The sequence below is a fragment of the Gopherus flavomarginatus genome, chromosome 8, assembly GCF_025201925.1.
Source record: "Gopherus flavomarginatus isolate rGopFla2 chromosome 8, rGopFla2.mat.asm, whole genome shotgun sequence".
Taxonomy (NCBI): Eukaryota; Metazoa; Chordata; order Testudines; family Testudinidae; genus Gopherus; species Gopherus flavomarginatus.
In genome coordinates, this window is record NC_066624.1 from 4,889,838 (window position 1) to 4,917,076 (window position 27,239).

General features: G+C 41.2%; 1 protein-coding gene across 2 annotated transcripts; it reads left to right on the forward strand.

Annotated features, from left to right (window-relative positions):
* The first annotated feature begins 249 nt into the window (after positions 1-249).
* On the forward strand, positions 250-26,692 carry HPRT1 (hypoxanthine phosphoribosyltransferase 1). 2 transcript variants are annotated; one of them, XM_050964443.1, is made up of 9 exons: positions 250-351; positions 4,102-4,208; positions 5,833-6,016; positions 14,270-14,335; positions 15,695-15,712; positions 19,260-19,342; positions 22,015-22,061; positions 24,839-24,915; positions 25,536-26,692. In XM_050964443.1, the coding sequence occupies exons 1-9, from the start codon at positions 325-327 to the stop codon at positions 25,581-25,583; spliced, it is 657 nt and encodes a 218-aa protein (XP_050820400.1). In that variant the 5' UTR covers positions 250-324; the 3' UTR covers positions 25,584-26,692. The 2 variants fall into 2 exon arrangements, with proteins under 2 accessions (XP_050820400.1, XP_050820401.1); XM_050964444.1 differs by lacking the exon at positions 25,536-26,692 and having other exon boundaries at positions 24,806-24,895.
* Positions 26,693-27,239: the final 547 nt, after the last annotated feature.

Below are 27,239 nucleotides of genomic sequence, written 5' to 3' on the forward strand. Positions count from 1 at the left end.
CCTGTTGTGGGGTGACCCCGGGAGGGCGTTACCCGGCGTGGGATGGGGTGACCCCGGGGGGATTTACCTGTTGTGGGGTGACCCCGGGGGGGCGTTACTCGGCGTGGGATGGGGTGACCCCGGGGGGATTTACCTGTTGTGGGGTGACCCCTGGGGGGCGTTACTCGGCGTGGGATGGGGTGACCCCGGGGGGCCGGCGCGCGGACCCCCCTCTGGCCGCCGGCGGAGGAAGGAGGCGGGAAGCGGCGCCAGGGCCCCTCCCTGGAGCGACGCGGGCCGCGCCCGCCCCAGCCCCACGCAGCTGGCGCAGCAGAGCCGCGCTCAATGGCGACCTCCTGCCCCTACATCGTGGTGAGTGCGGCGGGACGGGGCGAGGCGGCTGCCCAGTGCCTCCCCGGAGCCGTGCGAAGGGCCCGGGAGCTGGGGTGGAAAAAGGGCCCGGGAGATGGGGGGGTGATGCTCTGGGGCCGGTGCGGGGAAAGGGACCCCGGAGATGGAGTGTCTGGGGGGGACCCTGGAGATGGGGGGGGGAAAGGGGGCCCGGAGATGGAGTGTCTGGGGGGGACCCCGGAGATGGGGGGGCTCTGGGGCCAGTGCGGGGAAAGGGACCCCGGAGATGGAGTGTCTGGGGGGGACCCCGGAGATGGGGGGGGGAAAGGGGGCCCGGAGATGGAGTGTCTGGGGGGGACCCTGGAGATGGGGGGGCCCTGGGGCTGGTGTGGGGAAAGGGACCCCGGAAATGGAGAGTGTCGGGGGGGACCCCGGAGATGGGGGGGCCCTGGGGCTGGTGGGGGGGAAAGGGACCCCGGAAATGGAGAGTGTCGGGGGGGACCCCGGAGATGGGGGGGCCCTGGGGCTGGTGTGGGGAAAGGGACCCCGGAAATGGAGAGTGTCGGGGGGGACCCTGGAGATGGGGGGGGGGCTCTGGGGCTGGTGGGGGGGAAAGGGACCCCGGAAATGGAGAGTGTCGGGGGGGACCCCGGAGATGGGGGGGCCCTGGGGCTGGTGTGGGGAAAGGGACCCCGGAAATGGAGAGTGTCGGGGGGGACCCCGGAGATGGGGGGGCTCTGGGGCTGGTGGGGGGAAAGGGGCCCCAGCGATGGCAGTACCCTGCACTGACATGAGGAATGCCCTGTTTTCAATTACAGACAAGTGTTTTGCTAGAGACCTTAAAAAAAGCCCATGAGAGTAACCTCCTGAGGATAGTCAGACTCTGCTTTCCTTCCCAAATTATACAGTGAAATAAAGTCGGGTGTCTGTCTCTGTTTGTAATATGGAAACTAACATATAATGGTATAATATGCTGGAGGGTGGTGTGCTACTTACAATGATATAATATAGTTAGAAATGAATAACTTTATTTTGAAGGGGCTCTAGGAGTTTCTTGTCTGTTTAGAATGTATTTCTGCTCAGGATATTACAGATTCTTAAAAAACGACAACCACTTGTGTCCATGGATGACTACAGTACTTTGCGGCTTGTATTTTGTTCCATGCTTTAAAATTCTGCTTAACTGTAGGAGTTGTGACCACTCCTCCCCCACAACTGTACATAATTTGCTATCTCAGTAAGAATCCACATCCTAAAATTGTAGGAATGACCCATTCTTTCTCTGAATACAAAAAAAAGAGTGGGTTGTCAAATACGTTGTTAAATATAATTCAAGGGTTGAAACCTAGGAAAAGTCTGTAGGTTTTCAGAGAGCTATCTCACTACTTGATAGGCTTACTATTGTTTCCAGAGATCTGTAATCCAGTAACTAAATGTTGAGTCTGCTGTACAGGTTAGTCATACAAATTCTAGTAGTTTATAAGCTGTACTAATACAAATTCCTGTGTGAAATGATCCTTAAATGGTAGCACAGCAAAAACTTGGAGCTTGATCTGCCATTGAAAAGTTATTGGGTATTCCATAGGAATAACAGTACTGAAGATGAACAAGAGTGCTTGTGGCACCTTAGAGACTAACACATTTATTTCAACATGAGCTTTCGTGAGCTACACTCACTTCTTCAGAAGCACAGAATGAAACACAGACAGGGCTGGTGCTTCCATTTAGGTGGCCTAGGCAATCGCCTAGGGCGCCAGGATTATTGGGAGGCGGCATTTTGCCGGGGGTGGGGGGTAGACAGCAGGTGGCTCCGGTGGACCTGCCACAGGCATTCCTGCGGACGGTCTGATGCTCCCGCGGCTCTGGTGGACCTCCCACAGGCAAGGCTGCGGCAGCTCCACCGGAGCCGCAGGACCAGCACGCGGGGCGGCGAAATGGCCGTGCGCCTAGGGCGCTAAAAACGCTAGTGCCGGTCCTGCACACAGACAGGAGATATTTATACATACAGAGAACGTGAAAAGATGGAAGTATGCATACCAACAGGAAGTGTCTAATCAATTGAGATGAGCTATCGTCAGCAGGGGAAAAAAAACTTTTGAAGTGATAATTAAGATAACCCATAGAAGGTGTGAGGAGAACTTAACATAGGAAAATAGATTCAAATAGTGTAATGACCCAGCCATTCCCAGTCTCTGTTAAGGCCTAAGTTAATTGTGTCTAATTTGCATATTAATTCGAGTTCAGCATCATGTGCCAGCAATGCCCCTCTGCCATGTACATTGGCCAAACCGGACAGTCTCTTTGGAAAAGAATGAATGGACACAAATCTGACATCAGGAATCATAACATTCAAAAACCAGTAGGAGAACACTTCAACCTCTCTAACCACTCAGTGACAGACTTGAAGGTGGCAGTTTTGCAACAAAAAAACTTCAAAAACAGACTCCAAAGAGAGACTGCTGAACTCGAATTAATATGCAAATTAGACACAATTAACTCAGGCCTTAACAGAGACTGGGAATGGCTGGGTCATTACACTAATTGAATCTATTTCCCTATGTTAAGTTCTCCTCACACCTTCTATGGGTCATCTTAATTATCACTTCAAAAGTTTTTTTTCCCCTGCTGACGATAGCTCATCTCAATTGATTAGACTCTTCCTGTTGGTATGCATACTTCCCTCTTTTCGTGTTCTCTGTATGTATAAATATCTCCTGTCTGTGTGTTCCATTCTGTGCATCTGAAGAAGTGAGCTGTAGCTCACGAAAGCTCATGCTGAAATAAATTTGTTAGTCTCTAAGGTGCCACAAGTACTCCTGTTCTTCTTTTTGCGGATATAGTCTAACACGGCTGCTACTCTGAGTACTGAAGATGGACCCTGCAAATGCATACACTGTTGAATTACCAGCAATAGGATTCAGTTTTCTCAGTAGGCTCCTACCTGTGCTTTACATATAATGGTGTTAAACTTTGAAAACAAAAATGAGGCGATTAATAAACTTTACCTTATTAACATCAAGATGCATGAAAGCCCAGATCTTGATGAATATATAAGGATATATCCTGAACCTAAATGCAATGTCTGGTCTAATGATATACATATATACTAATCCCAAATCCTAATCAATACCATACAACAGTTTGCCTGTGCAAAACAGTTTGTTAAATTGGGCCTTTAGGGTCTGATCCTGAGAGACGCTGAGAACCTGCAGAACCTTAGAAACTTGTCGAACTTTTTCTCTGTGTAAGCATAACTAGTGATATTCATAAAACTGTTTTGTGTGTATTAGAAGTTGAGTCCTGGATTTGGTGTGACTTGGTAGTGTACGGATTTGGAAGCTTCCCATGTTATAAAGAGTACTTGATCCGTTGCTTGTATAGTTGAAATACTGAACTTATTAGAAATGAAGAATTTTTTTTCAAAAAGGTATGATTTTGGGTTTGCAGGGAATTGAGACCCAAATTGGGGTATAGTTTCATTTCCTATTCTCTGATCCAGAGAACTTTGCTAGAATTTTAAATAAATGTCTCCCCATGTTTGATGTTTTATTAAGTAACTACTCAGGAAATGTCTGAGGAGACTCTTACGCACCATAGATGATAACTACTAACCTATACATTGCATTGTGTTCAATATATTGGTGTCTTCTTGGTGAGGGAAGGATAAAATTACCCAGATCATTGTAGTGCCTGAATGGTTCTAGATCATGTTTTTTTCTGCAAGGATTTATGCATTGTACCCAATCTCATCTTCTATATTTCTTTTTTTAGATTGGTGATGATGAAAAGGGTTATGATCTGGACTTGTTCTGCATACCTAAACATTATGTAGATGATTTGGAAAAAGTCTATATTCCTCACGGGCTTATTATGGACAGGTTAGTTTGACTTCAGATAATACACTACAAAAATTGATTATGTGAAAATCATAGTTTTTAAAATGTTTCTATTCGTAACAGTCATAAGTGTTAAGAGAATTGTAGCTCTCTTGATTTCTGGTGGTGGAGATGGTGTAAGTGCAGGACCACATGTAAGACCTTTAATTGGGACCCACATGTTCCTTTCTAGAGCGACGTGCAAACACTAAGAAATATTTAAATTACTTTCTTATGGCAGACCCTAGGAATTGGCACATTTGCTATTGTCGTCTGTTTCAAAACTACAGCATAGCTATCAAGAGATCCTGTACAATATATATAGTACATGACCTCTTTCAGAATAGTTCTAGGGCCCTTTGCAGTCTAAAGAATTAAGTAAAAGGCACATTATGTTTATCACATTAGTTTAGACTGAAAAGTGGAAGTGGTGTAGCCTCCTGAATTTCATCAGAAGATAAATCTAATGTCATGAACGTAAGTTATTGAAGACATTTGTTGTCTCAGATCTTTTTTCAAGTTAGTATTGTAGGCAGACTTAACATCCTCCATTCTCCTCCTTGCTGTGAAATGCAAAATACTAGTTCTTCATTTCTGTACTTCCTGAAATCCGTGGTGAGGTCATGAAGTTTGTATCTTGCATCCGATCAGAGAAGGGGGTAGTATAATTATGAAGCATTTTGTTTCAGCGAGTACTGCATTGTTATCTATTTCCCATTCCCATTTTTAAATAAGTAGTTTTGTAGTTCTGAAAAGATCTTTCTGATTTAAAAGACTGAAGTGAAGATAGGGATGCACCTACAGTATGCATTGTGGTTTTGAATTCTCAATGACTTGACTGGATTTTTTTTTTATATCTGTCTCCAGCATTAACATTAATTACTGATGGGCTTCCAATATGAAATAAAATCCAGATAAAATACCTGTTGTTTGAGTAATATTTTATTAAATGAAGTGCTGAATTTATAATCTTTTCCTAGGAAGTGTGTTGCTGGATGGTGTGCTGTAAATATACAGAGCACTTTCCAAAATAAATTAGGAATGAAGATTACATTACTTTTAGCAGTAATTTTTCAAAGAAGGTATCATTTATGTGATCTGGTTTTTTTGTATTGTCCTTGCTTTTGGAGTTAATGTAAAGTCTTTTTCTCTAGTGTTTTAACCTGGCTATAAAGAACTAGTTTAAAATCTGAGTAATATCTTGATCTTTCCTGATTTGTCTAGGACTTGCTGTATCTGCTAGGTGTATTAGGAAATAAGTTTATACTGCTCTGTGTCTGAGAAACCAAACCTATCTTACTTGAAAAACAAAACAAAACAGTGTCTGCTTCACATCTCTGGCAGCCATCCAGTAATCAATTAAGATTAGCTTTGGCTATGGTAACCTGTGAAATTGAGGAAGTTTGGTAGTGTTATTGTTACATTAACCTTGAAAAGTGAGAGAAGCCTTGCTGACCAGTAAACAGTAAAATCGGCTGTAAAGCGGTATGCAGGTATTACCTTGAGCAAGGAAGATGTTTTCCAATTTGGTGTGTGTGTATTCCCCCTGTTGGCGCCAATACCAAATGCTGCTGCTGTAGTTAAAAAACAAAACAGAGGAGTAGTAGTAACTTTTTTCTTTCTACAGGACAGAAAGATTGGCACGAGACATTATGAAGAGCATGGGGGAGCATCATATTGTAGCCCTCTGCGTACTGAAGGGTGGCTATAAGTTTTTTGCTGACTTACTGGATTATATCAAAGCACTGAATAGAAACAGTGACAAATCTATCCCTATGACCGTGGACTTCATCAGGTTGAAGAGCTATTGTGTAAGTATATCTGCTGACACAGCATGACTTTGTATAAAATTGATTAACTTGAAGTTATTAAATGAAGGTGGTTTTAAATCTATTATTATTATTATTATTATTATTATTGCCTAAACGTGCTAGGTATTATGTGTGTTTAAAGCTACAGATTCAGTCTCTTTAAACATATTGCAACATGGTAACAGTGGGGAAATAGGAAGTAAGGTGGAGGAAAGTTAAAAAAATGAGGTCATGTGGCTACTTGTTCACACATCTTGCTACAAAATATGTTCCATTACACACAACCCCCTTGTCTCCAACACACCAGCTCGTGAAAATCTTCCAGAGCTAAGTGACTCCTTATGTAACTTCCAGCTATCCAACTTCCTTCCCCCTCACCCCGCTTCTCTCCAAAATCTAGAGCCGTGATTATAACATAATCTTTCCTCAAGTTATGGCATCGTTTACGGAAAGTTTTATATTGCTAGGACTCTACTGACTGGATAGGGAACATTAGAAAACTATAAAAATATTTACATCTGATATCCATTGATTTGCACTGAATATGCTGAGAGCCACAACATTACCTGCCCATCTTTTATTTACCCGAATCAACCAATAGAACTAAACCTAGTAGTATTTTTAGCTTTGGAAAAACGTGAGGCTTATAAGGCTTAATTTGCAATCAATTGCTGGTGAAGGGCGTTCTACCCTCTAGAGACCAGCTGTAGGTGATTATTAAGACTGTTTTTCTATTGACATTTAAGCATTTAAGTTTATAAGAAAATGGAGACTGCAGCACTGCACAAGGTTATGTTTAAACTTTAGAAAGCATAAGACTAAACTACATAGGTCTAAGGAAGGAGTCTACATCCACAAATGCTAGATGTTTTCTGACTTAGCAAAAGCCTGGTTTTGTTTCTTCAAAATAAATCAAAAAAGTGCTTTTTGGGTCGACTCCACTGCAATTAGTGTGGAAATAAAACCATAAAATGATGAAACTCCGAAAATCATTTTAAAAATAAATTATTTCAGGAGGTTTTTCTGTTAGCTCTGTGTCCAACGAACCAATTAGTAGTCCAAACTGTTTATCATGAATGAGAGCCCATTCCAGTAAACAAGAAGAAAAAAATCCATGTAGCTTATTAAATTGAAAACATAACTTTGTCATTCATTTGATTAGACCATGAAACCAGAGATTAAACTGCAACATTAGGAGTTCTGACTGTGGAAGGACTTTATGAACTTGTACACTGATGTGGTATTGTCCATTAAAATCTCGTTTTAAAAAAAGCGAGATATAAGTGCTTGATTCTGGATTTGCTCCATGCGGTTGTATAGTTGGGTGAGAGAGCACACTGCCCCCCTCCTCCACCTTGTGCACACATGCAGGGGGCTGCCAGAACATTAGGCAGGGCATTTGCCCTCACTGAACATGAGGCATGGTGGACTGCTACAGCCAGTGAAGCAAAGGAGAGGCATGGTTGGGGAAAGTGAGGGATGTGCCTCCTTATCACCCTGCCCCTTAATGAATGAAGTAGTGTACAAGCTGCTTTTATAGGCTTTTCTCCCAGTGCCCATTGAAAGATTTTAGTTCTCCCACCACCACCAACAGGAGTGTACACACACACACTCGGCCTATGATAATTAATTTCCTTGAATGGATGGAGTTACAGAAGGACAATAAAAGAAGAAGAAATAATGATTCTCAGCTCTTCTGAGCAGAAAAAAACAACAAACCCTATATGTTTTACACTTAGTCCAAGGGACATTTTCAATTCATTTTTGTGGTTTGTTTAAAAAACAAGACTGCAGTTGAAAAAGCGAGAGTCAGTAACACCACTTGGGAAAACTTCTGTTGAAAGATGGTTGGTTTTATGTAGTGTGTTTTCTGTATTTCACTTACCTAGTTTATTAGACATATTTACATCAATTTATTTAGTATCTCTGCTTCTTCTGCTCCAGAATTTTAGTCCTCTGCTATATCAGTCCTTTGACATTAAGAGGGGAAAAGCATAGAGAGGAATTTTAAAAAAATAAAGATCCTATTTTTATGCAGATTTTCTTAGTAATAAAGAATAAGAGAAGAGAAGTACAGAGAATATCTTGGATGGGAAGCTTTCTAAACAGAATGCTTTCTTGGGGTGTTGGTTCTTTGTGGAATGGGGTGGGGACAGGGGTGGGAGTTATCAGGCAACCATACAAAAAAGTATGTCCTGCTCTGTATCAGTGCGGAAGTCTGGTCACTGATGCACAAGATTAGTACAAAATTTACTAGCATTTTACTTCTGTAGGCACTGTAGGATGGTGATTAGTATCCAGTGCTAGGGTCTTTAGATTAAAACACTGTGGACTGGAGAAGATTGTCCTAACACAGACATCCATGGAACTGCTTGACTAGACTTTCTGTTATTAATGTTACCACTACTCAGGACTTAGTGCTTTTTTCCAGTGATTTCAAATACAGAAATGAATAAATACTATCCATATTTTGATGGGGAAACTGAGGCATATGGCTTTGTAGATTCCCCATGGTCGCATAACTAACTAGTGCAGAGTTGCGAGTTTAACCGCGGTCTCTTGACACCGAGGCCTTGCATACAATTATTAGATCACACAGCCCTTCCTCATTATACAGATTTTATAATCTGGAAAAAAGGAATCCAAAGTGCCATGATTAGCTAGGCGAGACAGCTGAACTTTGTATAACTATTCTGGAATTGTGAGATAACTTTCTTATATGTCTCATTGACTGCTTCAGTGTATAGAAATATACAGCTACTGAATGTTGGAACAGAAAGAACATAATGTGATTGCAATTAAACTTCACTTACAACTTCTGCTTTCACAGTTTTTACAAATGAATGCTTCTAGAGTGAGCTGGCATGCCATCCTGGGATGGAAAGACAGCATTTATGAACAAAATAAGAACTCTTCCTTTCTAACAGACTATTTTGTGCTGCGCTGGCAAAAGTCAGTTCCCATAAACCTTCTTTATCTAAATTTAGAAATTAAAAACAAGTTGCATAGTCATGAAGAAGAACCAAAAACACTAGATGTTTCGGGGGGAGGGAGGAAAGGCGGGAGGGGTGTTACCGTTACCACTAGTCAGTGTTCCAGGAAAACTGTCAGGGCTTCCTCTTTTAGCTTAAAGTGGCTTTAAAACTGAATGCAATCTGCTTAGCGCATTGTTCTGAAAAACACTTCATGATAAGTATTTTACAGCACATGTACTTTAAATTGTTTAAAATTAAAGTTATTTCTGAGCCATTAGCTAGTGACCTCCATCATGTAAAATACTGCTATCATTTGGCAATGGCAGGAGTTTAGTCTGGGGACAGTCTTAAAGAATAAATCTCTTCTGAATGTTAAATCAATATTGAAACTGATTCACTGTCCATCACTGGGCCCATGCTGCTACTAATGTCTCAAATAGTGTCCTTATGTGAAATGAAAATTCTTTGTTTAATTATTAAGTAACAAAGTTCTTAACACTGGAGAAGACTGGAAATTGGTTTATAGTCTGAAACTATAGGTACCAATACTGCCAATTTGAAACCTGCAGCTCCCCTGCTCTGGAGCAGCTCTGCGCTCCGCTCCAAAGCCCTGATTTCTGTTCTTACTTGGCTTGAGGCTGTATCCTAAAAATTAGAGATGGATGATTTTATTAGATCATCCAGTCACATTTCTCACATCCCCAGCTATTGAACTTTCAATATTTTTGTGGAGAATATTCCAGAGCCTAACAGATCTTAGTGTCAGAACGTTTTTCAAATAATCTTCATTCTTAACTTCATCCCAATACTTCTAGTTATATAACCCATTGTGCGTCCCCCAAATAATTACTTTCCCTCCTTTGGGTTTACAACTTTCAAATACTCTTTTGATGGATGAATTGTATGTAAGAACTCTTTAAGCTATTGGAAAAACTAAAGTAAAAAGGGAAGGCCATGTTTACTATTTCAGTTCCCTTATCCATCCTCTCCCTCCTCCCCCCAGTGATTGGTTATGATGGCAAGTCTGTTTTGTAGTCTACACAGTAATGGGAATAACACACACTTAATGTTGGCTGCTGGAAAACTGAAGGTGATCAAAGTCAGCTGGATGCCTAAAATGAAATTCAAAGTTCATTCTTGAGCACCTGCCAGTTTTCATGTTTCATAGATTCTAGGGTCAGAAGGGACCAATGTGATCATCTAGTCCGACCCCCTGCACAAAGCAGGCCACAGAACCCTACCCATCCACTTCTATAACAAACCCCTAGCCTATGCCTGAGTTATTGAAGTCTTCAAATTGTGGTTTGAAGACCTCAAGCTGCAGAGAATCCACCAGCAAGTGACCCATGCCCCACGCTGCAGGGGAAAGCGAAAAACCTCCAGGGCCTCTGCCAATCTGCCCTGGAGGAAAATTCCCTCCCGACCCCAAATATGGCAATCAGCTAAACCCTGAGCATGTGGGCAAGACTCACCAGCCAGCACTCAGAAAAGAATTCTCTGCAGTAACTCAGATCCCATCCCATCCAACATCCCATCACCAACCACTGGGCATACCTATCTGACGATAACCAAAGATCAGTTGCCAAAATTAGGCTCTCCCATCATACCATCCCTTCCATAAACTTATCAAGCTTAATCTTAAAGCCAGATATGTCTTTTGCCCCCACTACTCCCCTTGGAAGGCTGTTCCAGAACTTCACTCCTCTAATGGTTAGAAACCTTCGTCTAATTTCAAGTCTAAACTTTCTAGTGTCCAGTTTATACCTATTCGTTCTTGTATCTACATTGGTACTAAGCTTAAATAATTCCTCTCCCTCCCTGATATTAATCCCTCTGATAAAAGAGCAAGCATATCCCCCCTCAGCCTTCTTTTGGCGAGGCTAAACAAGCCAAGCTCTTTGAGTCTCCTTTCATATGACAGGTTTTCCATTCCTCGGATCATCCTAGTAGCCCGTCTCTGAACCTGTTCCAGTTTGAATTCATCCTTCTTAAACATGGGAGACCAGAACTGCACACAGTATTCCAGATAGGGTCTCACCAGCGCCTTATATGACGGTACTAACACCTCCTTATCTTTGCTGGAAATACCTCGCCTGATGCATCCTAAAACCGCATTAGCTTTTTTAACGGCCATATCACATTGGCGGCTCATAGTCATCCTGCGATCTACCAATACCCCAAGGTCCTTCTCCTCCTCTGTTGCTTCCGACTGATGCGTCCCCAATCTATATCTAAAGTTCTTATTATTAATCCCTAAGTGCATGACCTTGCACTTTTCACTATTAAATTTCATCCTATTACTATTACTCCAGTTTACAAGGTCGTCCAGATCTTCCTGTATGATATCCCGGTCCTTCTCCGTGTTAGCAATACCCCCCAGCTTCGTGTCATCCGCGAATTTTATTAGCACATTTCCGCTTTTTGTGCCAAGGTCGGTAATAAAAAGGTTAAATAAGATTGGTCCCAAAACCAATCCTTGAGGAACTCCACTAGTAACCTCCTTCCAGCCTGACAGTTCACCCTTCAGTATGACCCGTTGGAGTCTCCCCTTTAACCAGTTCCTTATCCACCTTTCAATTCTCATATTGATCCCCATCTTTTCCAATTTGACTAATAATTCCACATGTGGAACCATGTCAAATGCCTTACTGAAATCGAGGTAAATTAGGTCTACCGCATTTCCTTTGTCTAAATAGTCTGTCACCTTCTCAAAGAAGGAGATCAGGTTGATTTGGCACGATCTACCTTTAGTAAGACCATGTTGTACTTTGTCCCAATTACCATTGACCTCAATGTCCTTAACTACTTTCTCCTTCAAAATTTTTTCCAAGACCTTACATACTACAGATGTCAAACTAACAGGCCTATAGTCACTTGGATCACTCTTTCTCCCTTTCTTAAAGATAGGAACTACGTTAGCAATTCTCCAGTCGTACGGTACAAACCCTGAGTTTACGGATTCATTAAAAATTCTCGCTAACGGGCTTGCAATTTCATGCTCCAGTTCCTTTAATATTCTCGGATGAAGATTGTCTGGGCCCTCCGATTTTGTCCCATTAAGCTATTCAAGTCTGGCTTCTACCTCAGATGTGGTAATATCCACCTCCATATCCTCATTCCCGTTTGTCATCCTTCCATTACCCCTAAGCTCCCCATTAGCCTTATTAAAGACTGAGGCAAAGTACTTATTTAGATATTGGGCCATGCGTAGGTTATCCTTAACCTCCTTTCCATCCTCAGTGTATAGCGGTCCCACTTCGTTTTCTTCTTATTTATATGGCTATAGAACCTTTTACTATTGGTTTTAATTCCCTTTGCAAGGTTCAACTCTACTTGGCTTTTAGCCTTTCTCACTTTATCCCTACATGTTGGGTTGTATGTTCTTTTTGTAGTTTGAGGTTCAGTTGTATGGCATTTTGTTTCAGTAATTTATTAGTATGGCAATAGCCTGTGTTACGGTTAAATCACCATTAACAATATATTAATAACTGTTTCAATGAAAGTGTAACATTGCTGAATCTCAGAGCCAAGGGCACCCCCTTTGATGGCCGGGTCCCAGCCCAGGCCCTCCCAGCAACACAACCGGACCAGTATCTCTTTTCCTTTGACTACTTCCAACCAGTGTGTGGTGGGGATGTTCCACGGCTGCTGGGGCATGGTTCCCAGTCTCCTTGTCAGGCAGCCAGGTCTCCGCTCCCTTGTTGGGTTTCTCAGTCTCCTGGGGCAGTGATTTGCCTTCCCTCCAAGCTGGCTGCAGAGGGTCATCACCCGCCACAGCCAGTTGTGGGTTCTGCTGGCAGTTGAGAAGAATGTCGGGCTCCAACTGAGCTGCAGGCAGGGCCCTGCTCTTATATGACCTGCCCCGCCCCTGCACTTCTTGTCAGATGGATAGGGTGGAGTTAGCTGAGCCCAACAGGGTGAGTTAACCCCCTCTGTGCTGGAATGAGGCCACTCTACCTCATTACAGAAAGCAAAACTCTTATTGGAGCTTTCATTGCTGGGATCTGATGTTAAACACTGTAACTACTTGTGGTTGTAATTATTGTTTGATACCTAGTCTCCACCCTTGTGGTTTGGCCTGGTTACCAACTTGAATTCTTTAGTCTTTAAGAATAATACTTTACAAATAAAGTCTTGCCATTTAAAATATAAATTGTCAGACCTTTGTGGCAGAATACAGCTTAGGAATTAAAGTACTTTTTCTCATTTATTTTGGTGTACTCAGTTTAACCCCTACCTGACCACGTGAATCCCTATTTCATAGTGTGATGGACAGTGCATGTTCATAGGTTCATATGAATTCTCCTGCTAGACATCTATGTAAGAAGGTGCTCGGAATGTCACCCTGTCACTGCACAACCTAAAATGTCTTGAGTTGGTGTGAAGTGATTGAAGTAGCTACAAGCATGGCTGAGAGCTCTTTTTGTTCACAATATCACCAGGTTGCATCATCACTGGGTTTAGTGATCTGTTATTGTCCAACTTTTAAGTTCTCCGATACAATATTTTGACTTTAGAAATCATGCCCACACACCGTACAGCTACAGTAAGGCAGGTGTCATAGTCCTAGACCATTGTGATACCAGAGGTTACTCAACCAATCACCTTACTCTTACAGCTTATTTGCATGCAATCATTTAATTAGTTGTGTGAGGAAGCTTGCACAGATGATGTATTACCTGGCCCAACTGCCACACCCTTGTCCCCAATTGCCATCCATACAAATGAACACAAATCACTAAGCACAGCCCCACAGATACAAATCAACACAAACAGCCACGCAACACCACAACCAGCATACACAATAACTGCAGACAAACACAGCCCTCATTTGCCACTCACATCACTCTCCCAGTACAACCCCCAAGACACAAACACCATACATGATAACCCCAAACACACACTGTTTGTCACCGTAGCCCACATCTTTCATTCACCATCCACACAACTCTCCTAGCGCAACACACACATTCACCCACCCTCACTCATACTTACCATAAAGCCATAACCTTGAGTGACAAAGCTGTGGGTCCATTTCTATTACTTTATATGTTCTGTGTGATCAGAAATGTTAATTTAAATGTCAGAGTGACTTGTAATTCTCTGGTTAGTGGAGAGATGCTCATAGATGCTCTCTCTGAAAGTGCTATAGTTCTGTGTGATAATGTTCACTGGATAATACCATCTCTTGCAACTTTGGATAGTCGATTAGATGTTTAGCTATTTTATTTATTTCTAATCACACTAATACTTGTTGTTTTTTTCCCTTTTTAACTAGAATGACGAGTCAACTGGAGAGATAAAAGTAATTGGTGGGGATGACCTCTCAACCTTGACAGGAAAAGTATGTCTTTTAGTGTGAAACAAAAGATGTAAATAACACCTATTTAAGCTGCTCTGCATCATTTTTCTAATTAAACTGTTCAAGATAGCTTTATTTTTAAGACTTACTATGTTCATATAGTACTAGTCTAATGATCTAACTTAAGGTAATGGCATTCCAAAGGTTACCACTGTATAATTGCTTTATATTATGTGTTGGAAGGGCAGTTAGTTCTGTGTTTTCTGGCTTTGACAGAGATTATCACCTAGCAGTTTTCCAGGGATAGCTCAGTGGTTTGAGCATTGGCCTGCTAAACCCAGTGTTATGAGTTCAATCCTTGAGGGGGCCACTTAGGGATCTGGGGCAAAATCTGTCAGGGATGGTACTTAGTCCAGCTGTGAAAGCAGGGACTGGAGTTAATGACCTTTCAAGGTTCCTTCCAGCTCTGTGAGACAGGTGTATCTCCATATTAATTACATAATTAATTTTACATCAGCACAGACTCTGATACTGTAGCTGGATTAAAACTATGGTATATTCCATAGCAGGATACTGCTACCTATTGTGAAGCTGTTACCATGACAATATGCAATATGCAATATCTAGTTGTGAAATCATGAGGCGTTAGCATTATTGTTGTCACAACAGTTCCATAACTTTGCATTTATAAAGCAGTTATTCCATGTTTGCAATAGCACTCTTTTAAAGTGTTTTTTAGTAACCAGAAGGTGTGTGGATTTAATCATCTACAAAATTTCATATTTAAAAATGAACTGGCAGATTAGTGGAATGCCAAAAAGGTTAGAATATTCTGAGTGTCAAAACACATTTTTTCCCCTACAACTAGACATATAAGCAAATCAGTCGTGAAGACGTGTATGTGTTGTAAATGAAAATGCATGCAAAGTTTCAAAATAGAGGAGATATTAATGCCAGAATCATAAACCCTTGAAAAGTGTGATGCCATTTTAATGATGAATATTTCATTAAAAGCGTGCAAAAATGTGTAGGTTCTTATATTTTGATCTAACTTTGCATACTTATAATGCTGTTTTTCAAAGTCTAAGAATTCTACAGACCAGTTAGTATTCTGCATGTGTCAATAGACTGTTATCAATGAGAATCTTCTTGCCAGCACTTCAGAAATGTTAACTAAATAGAATTTGCAGTGTTGCATAATATCTTTGAATTGGGTGTAATATTGCAGATTTTTTTTTCTACAGTTTACAGCTATTGAGAATGTGAAATTCTGTAAATAGTGACATAAGCATATTTCAGTGCATTGATAATATAAGTAATTTAACAGAAAACTGCTAATGAAATCAACATAATCGCCAACTAAATATTCATGGATTTTTTTATTCCCTCCTCCCCCCCCAGAACGTCTTGATTGTAGAAGTAAGTATTATGTTTCACTTTGATTTCTGTAATGTGTGATTTGTGATAACATTTTAACAGGAGATTGTCCTGAATGTGAACACCTCTATATTTCAGCAAGCTGTGAAACCTGAATCTAGGTCTGAATTTTGCAAATGGCCCCTAATTTTCATAATGAGCTGACCCACATACCCTCAAAGTTAGGAGTGTGTGAAGTCTGGATCTGAATCCCCAGGTTGGCCCCATCTCCTCTTACTTAGGGTACGTCCAGAGTACCCGCCGTATCGGCGGGTTAAAATCGATTGCTCGGGGATCGATATATCCCGTCTAATCTAGACGCGATATATCGATCCCCGAGCGCACTTATATCGATTCCGGAACTCCATCAACCCCAACGGAGTTCCGGAATCGACACGGAGAGCCGTGGACATCGATCCCGCGCCGTCTGGACGGGTGAGTAATCCGATCTTAGATATTCGACTTCAGCTACGTTATTCACGTAGCTGAAGTTGCGTATCTAAGATCAATTTTCCCCCCCTAGTGTGGACGAGCCCTTAGCTGCAGGGAGAGAATGTCCATGTCAAAGTTTTGCTATTGTTACTTTCAGTTTGCTGGGATCCTATTTAATCATACTGGTTTATATACTAAAGGAACTTGAACGAAGTGAAATTAAGGATCTCTGTCACTTTGTTAATGCACAGACAAGAATTTAAACTGCAATAGTTATAGATAAAAGATTCTTATTAGGAATATCTGAAAATATATAAAGCACTCAATAGTGCCTGATGTTTCCACGCATCATTTGTGTACTAAAAATAAATACATTTTTGTTGCATAAAGAGTCTCACCTACTGCTCATCATGCACCACTGGACATTAATATGCAGAATATAATTTAATCTGACTCCTAGCTGTTAAGATAAATCAGTTCTTATATTATGCCTCCTTTCATTGATGGACGGAGGCTTGTTCTATCCAGTCAATATTTACTCATGGGGGAATTCTGCACCACTGTGCAGTGCAGAATTTTGCAGAAATGAATGTTGTGCGCACAGAATTTCCTTTCCCCTACAGAAATGGGTTGCGGTGCTGCTGGCCATCTCTAGGTGCTGCTGGACCCAACAGAGCCCAGCTCGCACATAGAAGATACTGCCAGGGGGAGGAGCAGGGAGCTAAAGGGTTCCTGACACCGCTGCTGTTCCCAGCATGCCCTGAGGGAAGGACAGGACGGTGCGCAGGAAACTCCATGCAAAACTGGGATTGCATATCAGGCTGTTTCTCCCTCTGGATCCCTGGGCTCTTGGGGGGCGGATGTCTTGGTTGGGCTCTGGGATGGAAGAGAGTGGGTATCTGGGCCTGGGGAGGCCCCGCAGCTGGGCTCTGGGGGGGCGAGGGGATGTGGGTTTCTGCACTTAGGGGGACCCGTGGCTGGGCTCGGGAGGGAGGGGAAGGGCTGCAGCTGGGCTATGGGAAGGAAGGGTCTTGGGTGTCTGGCTCAGGGGGGTGGGGGGTAGGATAGAGAAACAGGGACTGGGTTATTGTAAGGGTTTTTCTAACACTCTTCTCCTGGGGGAATTTTTGTATGTTTCTGTATTGTTACAGACATACTTGCTGACAGGTATTTTGAAATAAATTACCAAAATAATTGAAACTGGTTTATTATGTAGTGTTATTTTGACAAATAAAATTTGCAGAATTTTAAAATATTGTGCGCAGAATTTTTAATTTTTTGGTGCAGAATGCCCCCAGGAACAAATATTGATTTATTTGCAGATAGTGTTCTTGAACAAGGTTTATAACTAAGGCCCTACTTGCACTGTGGAACGATTATCAAATAATTGCAGCTGAGTTGCAGACAAGACATGGAAAATCGCAGAAAAGTAATCAAGGACCTTTTATTAATTGCAGGAATTTGGAAAAGCCAAAGAAGACCTATTTGTTTGAGAAAAATTTGCTGGAACAATATAAACATTCAAGTATTATGTTATGCCTGCTATTTTTTTGATGATCAGATATTTTGCTGCAACTATATTACAGTCATTAATGCACAAGGCTAATAGCGGGACTGCCCAGCCGCTCAGGGCTGACAACCCGGACTCCCACTGTCAGCCCCGGACAGCTGGCAAATTGCAGTGGAAGCTTAATATTATGGGATTCGCAATTTACGCAGTATTGCAAATTAAGTAGGGCCTTATTTTTTAACCATAGGATAGAGAAGCAGTGGCAATAAACAAGTAAACAACTTCCTATATACACAAACAGTGTTTTGAGACTTAAAATCATATCAACTTCTTTTCACGTAAATAAACGATGATTGTCATTTAAGAGCCATTTCCTAAAACTGATCCTTTTATGACACAAGGGAGTGAGAACTTCCTTTTGTCAGACCAAAGTTCCTATCTTGGAATCCTGGGTTTTTACACAGGATCCTGCTTTGATCCAGGAAGGCTGGTCTAGTCTGTCATTTATATATTCTGTGTTGGTGCACCCATTCCCAAAGTATGTGTGCATCAATTTTTACTTTCCTGCTTGTTGTTCCACACAAACATTTCAGTCACATATGTGATCATTGTCTCTTTTGAAGTGGATTTTACTTCTGAAGGGCAAGTACATTGAATTCTATATGGGTCCCATTTCAGATTAACTAATTTATGTCTTTTGAGTACCAGGCAGCTAAATAAATTAGTTTCTCATCTGTTCAGTGACATATATCTTCTACATGGCAGATTCTTGTAAAATATGAACACCATTACAAATCACCATTCTGCTTGTCAATCAATCAAACAATAAAAATAACTTCTACTATAACTTATCTCCTTATATATGATAGTACCTTGATTTTTCATATGGTGCCTCCTGTGGCTGGCAAAAAAGACTCTAGAAAACAGATCTGCCATATGTAACCACAGGGTCAAACAGTGACAGGTCAATGATGTAGCTGATTTCTCTCTCGACTTTAAAAGCTACTGATATGGCAGTTAGGCCTGGTTACCTTTGTCCATGCATTGATCTGTTTAGTGTGCACACCCAGGGCCCTTGCCCAGACTTGTGTTAATATCCATGATTTGAAGCGCCAGTTAAATACAACCTGGCATAATCCTGAGGTAGGTTGGGGGTTTTTAGGGGGAAGTTATATAAAGATAAGATGCAGCAATCGGTTTTGCCTTCAGTGCCACCTACTTCTTTATGTACACCAGACTTCAGACCAGAGAGAAGAATGTTTCTCTAGGAGGAACTTCGTAGCTTTGTGTTAATCCAACCCAAATTAGGAAGTGGAGAGTGATTCTGATGCTTCAGTGGTAACACTTTCATTGCAATGGTTATTAATATGATAGAAATAGATGGTTATTGCTGATAGAAATTAACTATTACACATAAAGGATGGCCACAACAGTGCAGTAGGGAATAACACCTATATTTGTTTATGTGCAGGAAAAGCCTGATTTCCACTTCACAAGTTATTTTCATGTCAGCGCAACTCAATATGACATGGGCTCTATGATTAGAATCTGGAAGTGCTACTTTAACAACTTTTATATAGTTTTCTGACGTGGCTTTTTTATCATCAGGATATAATTGACACTGGTAAAACAATGAAAACATTGCTGTCTCTGCTGAAGCAGTACAATCCAAAGATGGTGAAAGTAGTCAGGTGAGTTGTGATTATGGCTGCTCGCGTTATGTATTACTTTTTAAAGAACTATAAAAATAATGAAATAGGATTATAGAATGCTTTTATATTTGAAGGGAATTTTTTTTTCCCCATGACACAAAGATGAAAACACCTTTCATGGTATTGTGCATGGTCTCACTTTTTCTAGTATAGGGTCTGTTCATTGTGAAAAGGTGCATTTATTTAGACTGAGAGGAGCACTTTTCTATTATTTGTATTCCTACTGCTTACGAGATTTAATAGTAAAGAAGGATGTACGGACTGGGTCTGTGTGTATGAGTGTGTTGGGCATGCATTTTATCTTGATTACCCTAGGATTTTTTTTAAAAGCCTCCTAATGTTTCTGCTCTGGGCTTTCTCATTAATCTTAAGGGTTTTTTTTTAATGTTGTTGGATGCAAACCTGTGCACATGGATCTGATTGCAAAATTGGAACCCTGGTTAGCAATTTTTAAAATTGCCGTTAGCCTGCAGTAACTGTGTGTAATTTGGCTATAACAATCAAATGCCCAAGAATAATCAGGCCATATCATCTGCTGGGTTTTACTTTTTAGGATTTTTAAATTTTTAGTCAAAATATTTTTAAGACTTATTTTGTTTAAAAAACTTATGACTAAACAACCAAAACTGATGATAATTTAATGTTACTAACAAAGTAGCTGTCAAGCCTAATGGTTTTTACATTTCAGATCGCTTGCTCTCTTTCATTGTCAAACTGAGTCTTATATGCATTTCACAATAAAGGTATATTGACTGATAGGAATTGTAGATAACTGAGGGGTGGAGGTGGCATCTAGTCAGGCAGTTAGACGTGTCTCAGGTAGCCTCTTTTGCTGGTAATCTTGGAGTGACATGTTGAGGGTGAGATGGGTACAGACTTCTTATTGGTTCGTTATCTCTGAGGTCATGACAACATGTTGAGGAGTTTGAAGAGTGTGCCTGATAAGCCCTTTTAAGAAGGCCCCATGGGCCCTGCCGTTACATTTTACATCATATACATATAGTGTAATAGTAAACTACATTCTGGTCACATCATATAACTTTGAAAAAAGAGAAGAAAGCTTTTTGTAATACTGAAAATTTGTCAAAACATCTAAGCCATAAATATGGAAATACCAGAGATGGCATAAAGGTGAAGATGTTTTACATTTTATACCTGTAAACACTTGCCTGTTTGTGTGTTTTGCATTGCTGTGTGATGCAGATGTTGTGCAGAGATTCCAACACATCTCAAGTTGGATTTGAGGTTCCTTGGTCAAATCCCAAACTGATAACAGCCTTCAAAAATTAAGTCATCCAGCCAAAACTTCTATAAACCTCAAATGTCAACAAAGTCTGAAAGCTGACAAGTTTTCAGAAACCCAGCTGAACGCTGGGTTCAGAGATACAAAGGGATTTAGTGTTATGTTGATAGGCAATGGCAGATCCTCTTCCACCCTTAAGGAATGTAGCTGACTTGCAGGTAGGAAAAGGCGTATGGGGGAATACAGAGAGGTTTGTGAAAAGTTGACCAGAGGGCAAGTATCCCTGAGAGAAAGGACAAAAGGCATCATGATACCAGGTCATGGGGCTTAGCAGGGCCTCTTCTTCCATCTTCTTCTGAGAGAGCCTCTTCCCTGAAGTAGGTGACACTTTTGAGTACATAATCAGCTTGAGCTGTCTCCAGTGTTCATCCATCAGACACGGGACTTTCTCTTTTCTTTTCTCCCCACAAGCCTTCCCCAAACAATTGCAACTAAATACCAGACACCACAATGGCCCTTTATGTGGGTGTAGGAGCGTCCATGGACTACCCTGAGTCACTGAAATAGTACCGCAATATATGATGATGAGCAAAAAGTATGAGAACACTCACTCTGTTCTCCTTTCTCTCTACTTCCTGGAAAGTGCCTTTTTGTTCTGAAAAGTGACAGTAAAAATGTCACTATCTGGTCTTGGCAAATCTGCGCCATGTTTGGATTCGGTTACATCTGCTGACTTTAGTGACAATACTGTTAGCTCTGCAGAGTCACCGCAGCTGAGAAAGGGGGAGCTGGATTCCATGCCTCGATGTGCCTCATCAACAGGAATGTTTATTAAATTCCACTAACAGAGATAATCAGGAGCACGTGTGCAAACTTGTTGAAGACGTACTGTTGTAAAGGTGGATGCAATTTGGCCTGCAGAACTTCTATTTACCAGTGATGGTACATAAGAAGGAAGGAACCCAGTTTGGCTCTCAGCTCACAGGCTGAATTTGCAGGTGTGATAACTAGAAAAGCTGTCTCTTTTCTTGTGAGCAGAGCATTGTAGCTGAGGTTTCTTAGACAGAGTGAACATGGAGCCTCATTATGTCAGTTTACAGAATCACTTTTCAGAACTGAATTTTACCATAACTCCTGGCTGACTTGTCTACTCTCTGCCTCAGGCACATGTTTGACTCTTGTCCTTTTAGCTAGATTGTCAACTGTTTGTGATTCAACCAGAAGTCTTGATCCGATCAGTGCAGGATGTATTTAATAGATGAAATTCTGCCTTCAGTTACACCCATTCAGTGTCAGTGAAGTCCAAGACTGGCTTGGTTTTTAGTAATTAATTCTCTGTCTAGTTTTTTTGAACACCTTCTGGCTGCTGATTTCCATATTTCAATTTTCTACTGGTTTTAATTGACAGCTTGTTGGTAAAAAGAACTCCTCGAAGTGTGGGATATCGGCCTGACTGTAAGTGACCCTTTCTGCCAATCATCAATAAATATTTTAAAATTAACCAAGAAATATGTTATCAAAGTATAGAGAAATGTTATAGTCAAACTGTAAGAATATTTGGAATGTTTGTCTGCAGTTCACTTTTTTCTGATAATTCTTGGGTAATGTACTCTGATTTATTTAGTGCATTACACTACATGTTGGCAGAATGTACCTTATTGTGACACACTTTATGTTAAAGGGACATTGTCTAGTAGGTATGTCCAAAATACAGGTGGTTCTTCCAGTGATTGTCCGAATAGATTCTACTTCTGATGCACACGTTCCCAATGCACACAAGATTGGATTATTTTGGCCAGCAGTGTCTGTTGGGATAGGGCAGAGTAGGTCCAAACCTCCCTCAATTCTTGCCTAGTGCCTGTAGCCATAAGCCAGACCCCTAGATAGGTTCTGCTTTTCTTGCATACTGTGCAACCTAAAACCTGACTTATTTTATAAATAATGAGCATGTTAATATAGACAGGGTAGTGACAGTTTAGTGGAGTTAGTACTAGTATTTGATACCTGTGGACTATAAGACAGACAAAGCAACAAAAAAATCTTCGAGATAGGGATTTATCAAGTACAGGGATCTAGCACAGCTTCAAAACTTGCCTCTTTTGCAATGCAGCTATTCCACTGAAGGATGGACACCTGAGGTGTCTTTGTGCCTCAGGGAGGCGTATATCTGCTGTATTGTGTATTATCTGCCATTTTTCCATAAAAGAACACAAAAGGCAAGAGACTTGCCTGTGGTTAGAACAATCTCCTTCTATCTGGAGAAAAAAGGCCCTGCTGGGTTTGAACAGCCGTCATCTTGCAGATCTTAGATCTCGCTGATCTAAGAAGGCGTCAGCCAAGACCAACAAAGTAGCAAAGTCATCTGAGAGGGGTAGGGAAGAACGTGGTTCCTCTAGAGAGCACAGGTCTAGGTCCCCTTCAGAGGGACCTAGTAGCAGGAGGCGGAGATCACCTCAGCCTGCTTCCTCAAAGGATAGGTTATGGCCCAGAAGGGATCCCTCTGACATCCATCACAGAGACCAGGCACCAGGCAAGAGTACCATCTCAAGCAGAGCTCTGTGCTTCGCCCAGCGCTTACCTCGGTGCACCTGGTGCTGACAGCCTCAGCACCTACGACTCCCGTGCTGATGACTGCGGTACAGCTCTTCTCGGTACTGACCTAGACACTGAAGCCAGTTTTGGTAGCAGGTGATCTGACTGATTGCTCAGCCTGAATCACCACTACTGTCTTCAGTGGTGCGAGTGCCTTCTGCGGTGCTGACCGCTAGTGCCATTACAGTACCGAGCACTTTCTTGATCCTGGCAAGAGCAGAGCCCATAGCTCACCCTGGGAACCTTGTTAAAGCCATCCCACATCTAGAAGAGGGGTACTCGCTTCCTCAGCTTCTGAGCACAGCAGGGAGGCGTCCTCCGCCCTCCTACCATGGTCCTGTTCGTATGACCCCTATTTGTCAGACAGGGCACCTAGGACCTATTCTTGCACACACAAACCGAGGGGATCTAGGGAAGAGCATTCTTCGTGGTGCCCACCCCTGTAGCCCCTTGCCCTCGCTCTTACAGGGTCATTCCTGGCTCTGCATGGGCCCCTTGAGGCACAGGCAACAAGAAAGCCAACTTCTACTGCTCTCTCTAAGGCTACGTCTCCCTCCGCTACAAGATCCCCTAGGGCTGTGCAAAGGCACAGGTGTCTCACGCTGTCAGCAGCAGGACCATGAAAATGAAGAACCGCAGCTATCTCCTTGTCCTCACCAGACAAGGCAGTAGTGCCCTTTACATCTTCACAGCCTGACAACCATAAGATGTTCCAGGAATTTCTGCGCTGAATGGCAGACACTCTTGAGATCCTTGTAGAAGTAGTGCAGGAAAAGTCTATGGTTTTACAAAGTGGAGGCATCAAGATCTGATGCCCACTTTGGCAGCGTTTCCCAGTAGTCTGTATTCAGATGCAATTCAAGCGTCCATTTCCTATCTACCATGGCACCGCTTGAATCACAAGAAGTGGGCTGCACATGGACTGTTGCCTGAGGAGGAAAAAACGGTCACTTACTGTACAGTAATTGTGGTTCTTTGAGATGTGTTGACCTCATGTATTCCATGACCCACCCTTCTTTCCCACCACAATGGAATCCTGTAGTTACCTGCATTCTGTCCTGGCGAAGGAATTGAGGGTCAGTTTGACCCACTCTGCCTTTTATGCCCTTGGGTGCAGGGTTACAGGCATGGCCTCAGCAGAGTCTGCTGTTCAAAAAAATCTGATCTTGTCTGCACAGGGTGCATGTGCACCAGAAGTAGAATCCATGTGGCCAACACATCTTGAAGGACCATGGTTACTATAGAGTAAGTAACTTTTGTGTATGAAACTTAAAATAAAACCTAGGTTAGTAGAAATGCATTCATGAATTTCAGTACAAATAGATTTTTATTTGGAGCAAACATTTGTAAGCTATACATTGCAGCATTGTGCTACTGCATGAAAACCAGAAAATGAAATTATCTAGTTTGTTTTTATTTCTAAGATGAGTGAAATGAATGAAGTTAATGGACTAGATAGTGAAAAGTCAATTAAATTTGTTAAATCGTTTAGAAACTGAGGATGCTTGAGGAGAAAATAAGGACATTTGGGTTTTTAAAAATATATATGCTAAACTGACAGTTTGTTTTTTTTGTTTGTTTGTTTTTTTAAATACTGGTACATGAAGTCTAACAAAATGATGAATTATGGTCCTTTTCAGTTGTTGGATTTGAAGTGCCGGACAAGTTTGTTGTGGGTTATGCCCTTGATTATAATGAATACTTTCGAGATTTGAATGTAAGTAATGTTTTTGTTAATACTTTTTACTCTTTCAAAACTAGGGAGGAGGAAATAGGATAATTCAGTTTTTTCCTACTTCAACTGTACTTTCATGTACAAGCCTGATCACTTTGTTAGTAATATAGTGACCAGGGGAAAACATTAGCAGGAGAGCAGCCATTCAACTCTCATTAGTCAGGCCAACATGGATCTTCTGCTTAGCTCTGGAGAAAGGAGCCTTACATGCTCCTTATTGACGAGATGGGAAAGAATGGAACAGCTGTAGTGGGGGGTTTCTTGTCTTAGCAGGTTTTTTCACAATTAACAACAAAAGGACAATCTGGAATAAAGAATGAACTGCCCTTGAGTTCCTGCCCATTCCTGAGTCTTGTTCTCTGGGTGGCGCAAGTCTCTTGGCAGGGATCAGGTGGGCTATGGGGGAATTAACATTTTGATACAAAAACAAGACTTTAAAATTATTCTATATAAATCAACTCATTAAATTAGTGATTAATAACATGGAAATGTGTGATGCACTCCCCCCCCCCCCGAATTGCATTATTGAATAAATGTGTGAAACTTCACTCTTTGACTCATAGATGTTAGTTTTCTAACATGAGCTTTCTGTTTTGTTTCAGCATATTTGTGTGATTAGTGAGACTGGGAAACAGAAATACAAAGCTTGAGAGCATAGTTCAAGTGCTATAACAACATTGCTTTGCAACATTTTATTTACTGAGTCCTGTCTTTGAACAGATTCAAGTCTGGAACACCAGCTAACTGTGTAGAATGTCCCAGCCTCATTTTCGTATGCTCACTATAGCTTATTGCGTGTACAGTATAAGAAACTTGTCTTGTTCATTTATATTTTTGAAATGTCAGATAATTTAGAGCAATTCTGATTTTCATTTGCACTATGAATCCTATTGACTATCGCTACCCCTTGGTGGGTTGTGTTGTTTGTGAGCTGCACTCGTGAAGTGGTGAATTGCTTAAACCTAATCAACACACAGCTGAAATAATTCAAAGTCCTGTTAATGGAAGCCATTTTAAGATAGAGATGTCTATTAACAATATTTTGAAATGTGTAAATTTTATTTTACTGCGCAGTTGTGATTATTGATAAGTGCACTCTTGGGGTGTTAGCATGAGGAGCAGCCCGTTACAGTGTCTATAATTGCCACGGCTTGCAAAGTAGCCTTATTGCCATTAAAGGAAGGCTGAGTGAAAAATGTCAGCTTGGGCCAGTTGGACTGACAACTGAAGGTTTAAAAACTAGTTCTCACCGAGCTGCCCTTTTCTTGTAGGTTAATATTTTTTTAAAAATATTTATCACCCAGTGGGAATTGCCTTTTAAATCTAAACAGCTATAATATATTTTACATTTGTGAAAAAATATGGTAATATTTATAAGATCCACAGAGCAAAGTACTTTAAATTAAAGACTGTTTCTTTAAAATAAAACCTATTCACCTACACCCTCATTGTATACATTAAAATGCTCTTGAAATGTGCTTTCTTTTGCTAATTATATTTGGTCCTAAGTCTTTCCAGCAGGAAGGCAGACTCTCTGCCTTTGGTAGTTTCTCAAAGACATCAGTTAATTCTAGTATACCATATATAGAAAAAATATAGCACTGGGGGGGAACATAGAAATGCTTCCATGTGCTACACCAAACTAGATTCACAGAATATGGTGTTTAAACACTGTTGTTTGGTCTGCTTTGACAAGGTAAATAGTGAAGATAATTGCTTATTAAACACATTCATATGGAAATATACAAATACTTTGTGAGTGATCCTTATGTTTTGTCTTGTTGACTTGTCTATGCCCTGGAGAAACCTTGAAGAATACTGGTATTATTCTGGATGTACAGAGTCCATCTCGGTCACTTTTTTTAGTCTCTTGACATTCACAGTTCCTGTACAACATACTTAGATTCCTTCCTTGTTTTTCAGGACTTTACATAATTCAGGGCATAATACATATTGTTTTCTTTCCAGGCAAGATCCACTAAATGTTTTAGCATATGTTGGATCATTTTGTTTTCCTTTTTGAAGTGTAACTTGTTTCCATAATTTTTCCTAGTAGTGCACATTCTCTGAGATATATTGTCCATGCCTAGTGTGCTCTGGTACAGCTGTATGGTAATTGGCATAAGTACAACATGCATTATTTACAAAATGTAGTTTAGTCTTAATGGTCATAATCAATAGAAGGCTTTTGTTTGTGAATCTAGTCATTCCGGAATAGTATACAGGTCATGTGTGACTGAACTGCATTTTTAAATGTTTTTAGTGGTATGAGTTTTATATTTAATATTCCAAAGAGTTCCTCTAAA

Bases quoted from the DNA above. Each gene is read 5' to 3' on its own strand.
- HPRT1 (XM_050964443.1), top strand. From the start codon at position 325: ATGGCGACCTCCTGCCCCTACATCGTG. The intron at 352-4,101 runs GTGAGTGCGGCG...TTCTTTTTTTAG, and splicing joins CCTCCTGCCCCTACATCGTG to ATTGGTGATGATGAAAAGGG. The intron at 24,916-25,535 runs GTAAGTAATGTT...GTTTTGTTTCAG, and splicing joins AATACTTTCGAGATTTGAAT to CATATTTGTGTGATTAGTGA.